General features: G+C 29.1%; 1 protein-coding gene across 1 annotated transcript; it reads left to right on the plus strand.

The window, feature by feature from the left end:
• Positions 1 to 8,489: 8,489 nt before the first annotated feature.
• On the plus strand, positions 8,490 to 9,223 carry LOC111034951. The gene is made up of 2 exons (XM_022316401.1): positions 8,490 to 8,610; positions 8,967 to 9,223. The coding sequence occupies exons 1-2, from the start codon at positions 8,490 to 8,492 to the stop codon at positions 9,221 to 9,223; spliced, it is 378 nt and encodes a 125-aa protein (XP_022172093.1).
• Positions 9,224 to 11,044: the final 1,821 nt, after the last annotated feature.

An 11,044-nucleotide genomic window follows, 5' to 3' on the forward strand; every position in this document is an offset into this window, starting at 1 on the left:
GCCGCCAAACGATTGGGCGTTAAAAACCGTATAAATACTTGACAACAGAAGAATTTTTTTCCAAACAGTCGGGGAATGTTTATATTGAAATATTTGATTTAGGTATACGTCATCGTGATAGAAAAATGTTATAATACCACATTATTAACTATGAACATTGCGGAAGCGGTCGCATTCTGACAATTTTCAGGTAGGTATCAACATTTTTTAAATCGACAATTGTGTAGAAATTATTTCATTTTACTCAAAATGAACGGATGTCTATATATATATACGGCGTATTTTGGTATTGTAAAAGGTATAAGTATATAGTTTGGTTTTGTTTTTAAAATATTGTTACCTTGTCATTCAATACTATATCATAATGCTGGAAATCCAAGGGTTGAAACCGATTGAAAAAATTTCGGTTTCGGTTTTGGTTCCAGCCTGGAAAAAAAATGTAATTTAAAAAAATGGTGTACCAGCGGGTACTGATCTACTGTACTGCAGTTATCGAGTATGTCATTGTAATGAATGTGATAGGTTTAAATTCAATGATTAATTATTGCATATGAAAAACGATTCTGAGCGAAGACATTCTCGCATACTTTTATAAATATTCAAATTAAATATTTTATGTACCACCTTTAATACAGATTCTTTATATTATATCAATAAAAAAATAATATTTAACATTTCAGAAGGAGGGGGGGGGGCTAAAGCCTAGGGGGCTTGCATTAACCTTGGTTGAACTTGACCATAATATATTGCTCTTACAAATCTTTTTAAATGTGTGTTTATTGGTTGATATATTGTGTTATGTGTATAAATAAGATTATACGTATGAGTATACATGCGTTCACGTCTTAACGAACGACAGATAATAACTGTAGTCTGCAATATTTCTCAATCGAAAAATTAAAATAGGTACCTATATAATAATATGTTCTCTTAAAGTAGATATATTATTATATTCTACACATAGTAGCCAGTATACCTATCTAAAACTATATAATGTAGATTTTAGTCACGTTTCATTGTGTGCAATCCGATTTACGATATTCGTTTGACCGACTCTAGTAAGTGACAATTGAACCGAGTAGGTACTAAGCTACCAACATCATTTCACTATTATGGTTTTTACTTCCTAAACAACCTTCTGTAAAATCAACAATTTTGTAACGGGATATCTTATTTATTTTCACACATGCTGATTCCTTTTTTTATTTTTTTCATAGAATCGCCAGAACATTGTATCATTATCGGGGTTTTCAAAGAATAAATACATTTTATTCTTTGTCCCTGTGCAGTTTGTATTTCCAGAAACGGCACTTGTCATTATTAATTTATCGTCAGAGGAGAATAAAAGATGTATCACCAATGTAACTTCGGGACACGAGTATAACATATTAGGTGAAAACGTGTCAACATTTCGAATTTATTTGATGAATGGTCAATGTTAACATCCACTTTGAAATTGTTGCGAATAATAAAAACAGTTATTTCCAGTGGTTTCACAGTACTGTAGCTACATCATATTATATAATAGAGCCACGAGACCCAAGACACAATGCATGCATTGTACAACATTTTTTACCTATCAACTTAAACATCCGGTTGAAGATTAATAGTGGTATAATCTTAAATATTTAACTGTATATTATAGGAACGATTCACATTTACTTTATTTACTGTCTACTCTATATAAATCTTGGATTATGGATACCAGGATATCGTTTAGTACTCTGTTGTATAATAAAATAGCTTTAAATTCTGAGTGGATGAATGTATTGATCTTCAATGATGTATTTTTTTTTTATATGTCACCTTTTGGGGCAGACAAATGATTTGGTTTTATATTTCGGCATATCTTCTGATCAAAAAGTGAATGTAGTTGATACTTAATGAAGGTCAAAAAATATTTTCAACGTTATAAATATTTTTATCAACACATTTTTCGTTGTTTGTTTATTAAACAAGTGCTATGATGATAAAGATGACAATAAAGAAATAATTTGAATGTTAAAAGTTGTCGTCTTTCAGGTTCCAGATGGCGCAGTCTGATTTTAAAATTTATATACCTACGCTAGAAAATACTACGAAACGTTAAACATTTTGAGGTATTGCCGGAAGAAGTTTTTGGCACGAGCTAAAGACATTATTAATTTGCTGTCATGTAACAGATTAGGGGCTTAAGAGGCCGTGGGTTAAATTTCACAAATGAGTTGACACGGCACACGTGTTGAGCCTGTAATTTTTCAATATATTTTATTCTGTGGCCCAATTCCGACAACGTTACGTACTTAGGTCAAACCATAAGTGACTAAACCTACCTGCAGCTATGAAGGAATAACATCTGGAATTCAAAATGCATATTATATACTCATATTAAATAGTGACAGTTTGTTATCGACAGAGCCTATTTCGTGAGAGAAGAAAAACAGATATTTCTGGAATTATTTTCAATGATACATTGTAATACTGTAATAGTGTAATATATACAATTATTAGAATAATATTTGATGAATATATTACCAGTTCTTACAGATTTTTTTTTGTTCTTTATGACTGTATTAAATTAGTGCTGCAAAATTATTTTTATACTTATTATTAATTTCTATGTAAAAATCATGTTTATCTGTTGGCGTAACATAAAAGTAGGTATTACAAAATTATATAAATATTTAATCTACTATAAAATGTACCATCATCGTTTTTATTTTTAACAACGACACAACTTTTTTATCTTAATACATTAAGATTAAATTATACAATAAAATGACGATAATTTTTTTCTTAATATATTGAATATTTATATTGTTTTATGTTAGGTAATATAATATAATAATATGTATAATATTTTTCATAATTTTTGGGAAGTAGCGTTAAAAAATTTGCTGACCCTATTTTAGAATATTAAAAAAAATATTAAGACAAAAAAAAACAAAGGCCTAGACGTCAACAACTCAACTGTACAAAATAGGTACCAAATATTCTTAACTCGTTATTGAGTAGGTGTGTAGATGTGTTAAACTACTTAAACTTGAATTCAACGATACGTCATTATAATACCTATGTGATGAAATACGATTCTGAGTGAAGACAGTATTTTTGTTAACCAAGGTTACCGAACAATTGTTTTAATAATAATACTAACATTTTAACAAATGTTTATACATATTTGTCTTATAATTCCAGATGATTTTAAAAAGCACTGAGAATTTTCAATTTTTACTTTCTATAAGTACGAACTAGCTCCAAATTACTACCAGAATTCTCCTTCAAAGTTTATAATCAGAGGATTTTTTTCTATTAGAAAAATTGTCTTTAGACACAAAAATAAATTTTCAAAAACAAGCGTCTTTATAAATCCATTAAGTGCACACATTATTGCTTTACCCAGTATCTAAAATTAGAAAAATCAATTTAAAATAAGAATAGAATCAAAATGAAAATACAATTTCATAAGTAACTTACTTATAAAGTTAATACATATATCATACCGGCCAATTTGATCACCAACGTGTACCTACCAACAGTATTTATTGTATGCCTACACTGTTATTGAGTAATGTGTATAAACATAAGGTAATAAAACTAATTGCTAAAAATGAATCAGCTTATTGAACATACTTTTGGTTTCCAAGTCAACTTTACATTTCTTTTATAATACAAACAATTTTTTTTAATTTATTGTCTCACTCATTTTTTCAAGTGTGTTTACAACAATAAAGCGTACAACGTAATTTTATATTATAACGATCGTACCAAATTACGAGACTTCGAGAGTCGGTCGGTTACTTACACTATCAGCCAAAATATATTAATTTGGGCAATTAAGCCAAATCATTTTAACGAGTACCTACGTCGAAAGTCGTTAGTATACTATTTAGGTACGTACAAAATATTTTCTCGTTAATTAAAATTTTTTTTTTATCATTACCTAATACAAATCTTAGGCAGAATGGCTACTAGATGATAGTGCGACAGATTGCGCACATAATTTCTTTACGTATATAACTAGTTACATTTTAATTCTAAGCGGAGCAATGAATCATAAATGTACCTATTTGAGTATAACAAATTTACAATGTGTTAGTTTTTTTTTATTACGGGTGAACTCTTAAATTTAAAGACTTCCAACCGTAATTTACTTATAACTCAGGGAAAACTGGAATTCTTACGCAAAACATTTTTTGATAAAAACCATTATTGTTTTTTCTTGTCATTGACAAATTAATCGTGGTAGGTGATTAAAATTTCATTTAATAAGTTCCATAAAATCTATAAATTTAGATAAAATAGTTATGTTCAGTCAAACAAAAAAGAAAAAGTAGGTAACAGTTCTGCTGCACATCATCATTGAGTGAGTCACGGTAATACGTATAACATTGTATGTGTTAAATTTAAAGTCAATGATAAATCATTAGAATATTTCGTTAAAATCTGAACTACTTATGAGGAACCTCGTATTTAATTTTCAAAGTTTTGCACCAGTGAAGAAATTGTTTGAAATTTATAAGTAAAATAACTAAAAAATGACAAATATCAATGTATGTGAAGCTCGAAAAGAATACAATTTTGAAAATTATGAACATTTTATGCAGTGTATAAAATACTACCATCAACATCTGGTGAAAATTTGAAGGATCTAGTTTTTCACATTTTAAGTTATACCAAAAAACAATATTGATTCTTTGTCTTGGGTCCCACCAAGTACCAATTAGATCAAATTTACTAGCAGAAATCTCCCTCATAATTGAAAATTGGAGCATTTTTACTACCCAAAAAAGTGATTACTGACAGAAAAAAATATACATCATTGTAAAATTACATTTATCTCTCCGCTTGGTACCTACGATTGAAAATATAATTCAAGATTTCTCATAAGTTGTACATACACTTCACAAGAATTAATTTATAGTTAAAAATTAATATAATTTTTAATTTTTACATCAAAGCAATTAATTTTTTAACGAAATTGGATAAAAGTATAAATAAAAACTCTTGCCAGGTCAGAGATCGGCATGTACATTTTTTTTATTTTTAATTTTTAGAAATTTAATAACTGTGTGTAATGTGTATGTATTTTATTACAATATAACCAAAATTGTAATTTAAGGAAATTATTAATTTCAAATAAATTCATTGAGAATATATTAGACTATAATATGTTGAACACAACTGGTTTGAATTTAAAAGGTATTCAAGTCATTTTGCTTGTTTTATTTATTAAATTACCCATATATTAAACTTGATGACGAATAGTGTACCTAATATGAATATTTTCCGATATCACACCCAAGTGGTATGACAATTTGAATCCAGAAAAACATCGATATGAATAGCTCCCCACGTTTTCATTTAGTGGGATAGATCTCCGAAACCGGGGAGCGAATTTTGTTGTTTGGTGTCTTGTTGGATTCATATTGGCTATAGGAGAAGTGCCTTGAAGATTTTCAGAACCGCATCTTTAATAGTTAATTCACTACAGAGCTCTTAAAAAAAAAATAAAACACATATTATTGGGCGTTTTTTGATATTTTTCAGCTTTAAAGCTTTGTAGTAAATTGACGATTGAGGATAATGTTCTGGAAATCTCCACTGCACTTCTTCTAGCCAATGTAAATGTAACAAGACCTCAAACAACAAAATCCGTTCTCTGGCAGTTTTGGAAATCTACTCCTCTAAATGAAAAATAACTCTTTTTTTTAACTGTGAAAATTTCAATAATTCTTTTTAAAAAATTTTTATTTCACATTTTGTATCTACTTGATAATCTCTTTTTAATGAGCTATCAACCAACTTTCTAGCTAACATAGTTTAGGACATAAGTTAAGAAATATAAATGTTAGGACTGTTCACTCCGATGTTTTTGTGGATTCAAATCGTTATACCTCTTAGGTGTGATATTGGATCCCTCATTAATATTTTATATTAAAGCTAGTTTAATTAATCACCTACTCATTATTACTGTGATACATTTTTATTGATTTCCTATTTAACAAAAATCCTTGAAGTTTTTAAAATTCAAACTTTTTTCATTTCAATTGCCATACTTACTTGATTAAAAATCAAGAAAGTAAAAATAATGGTTTTAGTTATTAGTAAAATAAATTACTTTGTTATTTCGCATACAATGATTGAATGATTTATCATTGATTTCAAACTTAGCACATCCATTACAGTGACTTGCTCAATTACGGGGAACAGTCGACGCCTAAATACTATACAGCAATGCGTCTTCCCTGTTTTTTACTTTTAGAACACTAGCTGCAATATTACGACAATCAATAATCAACAACAACTAACAAGATTACAGGCGCCTATATTAATCTAAGAGGAATAACAAGTATATATTATTCTCCATAGCCAGATTCTCAGATCTAGGATTCTATTTTTTTTTTAAATAGATGTATAATACTTTAGTGTATAAGACACGTATTTTCTTTTCATAAAAGCAACAATACCCATTGTGTGGCCATATAGGTGTAAATTATTTATTTCAATTTTTGTGGTCTGCGCAATCCGACAAGACGCGCATCGTACACAGTACACACGATACATCGTTGTCGTTGCATTACACATAATACATAATATGTACGTATATAATACACACACATATTATAGGAGGTCGGGTGGGTAACTATGTGTATGCGCACATAATACGTATTCAAGCGTGATGGCTAGTGGGAAATCTCCTGGCGTCCAAACCGCATTCACGTATAACCTTTGCTGGAGCGTGACGTCGTACAAAGTGTCATTTATTGTTTTTTACGTCCGAAGGTGGGGAGTAGGAGGAGAAGGAGGAGGAGGAGGAGGAGGAGGAGGAGGTTATTACTATCGCTCGCTCTCTATCTCTCTGAAAAGTGGCGGTTTTTCTGTAGACAAAATTATAATAATAATAATAATAATAATAATAATAATAATAATAATGATAATAATTGTATTTGTGGTTTCCATTTACATCCATGTATAATATTACACACCTATATATATATATATATATATTATACTCTCCGCCGTGCCATATCCCTCGCCTCCCCTGTCATTTCTCCCGCGGTACCGACGACCATGGTTCACCGCAAAGTTCCGTTCTCCGATATAACAATAATAATATAATAGTCCGTCAGCCGTGGATACGTTGCAGCTATTATATTATTGTGTAGTGTTGGCTCCGACGTTTCTGATAGAGGCTTACGAAAAATAAAATATAAACAATATTACGCGTATAATGTATGTATATATTGTAATATATGATATTCATCTCAATGATGTAGGTAGTATTGTACTATTGTACGTTTTTTAACTGTATCTATAGAGTAGAGTGCCAATAAGTTTCGTCTGCATGCAGTTCTAGTAATATCTGTCGAACATTTTTTTTTTTGCTATTCTTTAAGCATAACACACTATATGGCAATGATTAATTGTAGAGACGCACGACGACGTGTGCGAGAATATTCTTGATGATGTCCATTCGTTGAGAATAATCTAGATCATTTCGATTCGTCGATAAAATGTCGTTCCCGATTTGATGTATAGTAAATTATAAAAAGTGTGATTCGGCAAGCGTGCTCATCAGTGGCCCCATTTTCTTTCAATACAGTATATTTAATTCAAATTCAGATTTTTAGAATTTATAAGTATACTCAAATAATGTATTTCCGAATCAGTGTTTTTTATAATATTAAAGGTGTCATTGCTTAGCTGAAAATAAACTTTTATTTTCAAACGCGAACCACTTTTTACGGACAATTTATAAACAAATTATTTTTTTAGAAATGTTGATGTAGCTCAATCAAAATTCAACAAGCATTTTTTTAAATTAATTATTATATGTAAGTAGTAAATATTAAGGATTATAGTTGTTATAATTACACTAGTGCCTAGTATTACATTAAATATAAAATATATGGTTATAATTGTCATCCTTATTATGGAAATTAAATCGAATTTATTAGTAATTTATATAATTCAATATAATATGTATTATTTCTTACAGTAGTTTAGCACTGAAAAGATAATATTATTGAGTTAAATAAATAAATATTTTTATATAAATAACCGTAATTTTAAAATCATCATAATCTCTATGTGTGTTAGACCTATGGATATGATACGTAATTAGTATCTTTAGATTATCCTTATGATACCCAGATAATATTAAACAACTCAGAATCTACTTGATCAAAAAATCCTTCTGTCTAACAATTTACAGAAAAAATAATGCGTTTCTCATTTTAAAAAACGAAGTTTTTATCAAGGTACTCCTTAAATAGCATAAAAAAATTAAGTATTTAAAAAATGGTCTTTAAGTATTATACTCCAAAATTCTAATAGTCAAAATTTAAATAAATTTCTTATTTAAGGAAAATACGGGAATGAGCATGCTTGGTGAATAATTTGTACCATTGTACCCATAACAACATACTATTGGATTAATATTTTTCGATTATGTATAATTAATTAAAATTATTTTTCAACACTGTATAATATGATAAGTCAAAGAAATGGCAAAGAACACTAAGGAATCTTTTGAGTTTAACCGAACCGAACGATTACGCAGAACGATATTCCTCGAAGACTCCTCTGAAGATGAATTGTTCGAATACAATAACAGGACAAAAACAAGTAATTATTCTATACATTTCCAAAAACTAAGCTGCAACGAATATAATTTCGAATTTGTGTTACTTATTCTTCCTATTATTCCTTTATTTGCCCCATTTAATTAAAAATATAAATGCAGTATTATTAAAAGCGATGCTATTGCGGTACAAAGCGTAATCAAATGGGATTACAAATGTTAACAAATATTAATAATGCACTGTACATATTTCGTAAACGCAAGCATTATAAGGACAATAAATAAATATATATTAAATCATATTTATACTAAAGTTGGTATAGTCTCAAGCTTTTGTTATCTTAAATAATTTGAAAATATAATCTTCATAAATTATTATTTAGTATTGTTTTACGTTCAGGGGACGTTTGGAATAAACCACCTGCCACTTTAATAAAGCCAAAAACTAAGGTCAAAGTTGGAGGTCGTGCTGATTCCTTACCTGTTTCTATCAAGCCCGTTAAAATCGTTAAAAAAAGAAAACCCACAGTAACCGATCGTACGATGAACGTTAATGTGACTAACGTAAAAACCAAACAAGTGGAACCGACTCTTATTAAAATCGAAAATAAACAATTAGTCAATCAAACGTCAGCAAAACTCAAAAGACACGTATAAATTTAATTTATTAATATATAAAAAAAAATAAAGTTCATGTAAAATATGATAATACTACTATAGTCTACTACTCTCAAGTTATTACAAGACCGTTAATATAAATTACATTAGGTGCAATTACATTATTATATGTGAGATAACAAGCTTTTGTAAAAATAATTTTCAAATAGGTAAGTGCTATTTCCTCATAAATCTCAACCAAAATAAAATAATAATTATGAATTTGAAAAAATACAGTTTGATACAACATTATAAAATATATTGTGATTGAGAATTTAAAAATTACAGTTTTAGATTTTGTCATTTGAAAATCAAATATTTATTAAGTTTTAATATAATTATCATATTTGTGTACCTGTACTCAGTATATACATTGTATTGAACATAGTTGAAATTAGAGAAACAAAGCAAACAAAAACGATAAAAGTATCTTAATATAATATAATATATTTTGGCATCCATCAGCACTCAACAGGGTTATTCAATATATAAAATTAATAATTTACGTCATAGAATCGCTTGAGTTCCATCATTACCCTTCGGTGTATTAACAATACCACATCAGGTTTTATTATAACGTAAGGATGTGCCTCCTGTATATAATTCAGAGACTGCGAAGGATAACGTGAATTTAAAGGTTTAAGGATGCACTGTTGGGGGCGTGTGAACCACCTCGGAGACAAAATACATATGTATTATTATTATTATTACTTTTTTAAATATAAAAAGACGTTCTTGACACGGGTATATAAGTACCGATATGTGTTTACGAAAAATCGGATTAGGCGGCAACAATGTCAAAGGCCACTTCATTTCAATACTCTCTGGTACGCCCGAAGCGCACATATCATATTAAACTAATCTTCTTACGGAAGAAAAAACCTGTACCTCCTTTTGTTGTCGTCCGACAACAAAAATGAATTTTTTAAGGATCGTTTTGAGTTGTTTTTTTTTCTCATTACATTTCTGTTCACGTGGTATATATGTTACACAACTTCGTTTAAAAAGGACCTATTGTCCTCACTCTTTATACATTACAATCGGATCACATAATGCGACATTTAGGGATATTTTTAAATGGATTACTACATTAAACACATTTTGTAGAAAAAAAAATAATACTTACAACGAGTATTGAGCATAATGTAATACGTTTTACTTCGTGTAATTTCAATACGATAGAATATAATATAATATTATGTATTAATTTAATATGATGAATGATGTGTATAACTTGTTATTTGTATATTATATTATAAGTACGATTAGTGACATCATTTGGATCACTCTAGGTATACATTTGCATTTTTGAATTTCTGCATGTTAGGTACGGGAATAACTGAATATCTGCGTATTCAGTATATTATAATTTCACCCGTGGACTGAATTCAAAGTCTGCTTCTCAGGAATAAACTGCTTGCTCAAAAAATGTTGGGTTTTAATAATGAAGCCATAGCCAATAGTATACTGCAGTGTGAAAATGATCAGTTTTCACCTAAATCGTTAATTTTGTCATACCGATATTATCTTGTATGCACTTTGCATTTACCAGTGGTTCCCAACTTTTTTCCTCTAAGCTTTTCCCAAGACAACATGTTCTGAGCTAAAGCATAATTAATTATAAGGAAACCGCCATTGTCTTTAGTTATTGCGTGTTATTTTTAAGATCAAATAATTATTCCGGGTCATTGTAAAAAAAACAGTGCTACCCCGGCCGTGGCTAACATTTTTGGGACCACTTGCATATACAATGGAAGCTTACACCTGCAATGTTTAAAATTAACTAGATTACAATTATTTAATCGATACTTTGAACAATTA

This window comes from Myzus persicae, unplaced genomic scaffold (assembly GCF_001856785.1).
Source record: "Myzus persicae strain clone G006 unplaced genomic scaffold, MPER_G0061.0, whole genome shotgun sequence".
NCBI classification, from domain to species: domain Eukaryota; kingdom Metazoa; phylum Arthropoda; class Insecta; order Hemiptera; family Aphididae; genus Myzus; species Myzus persicae.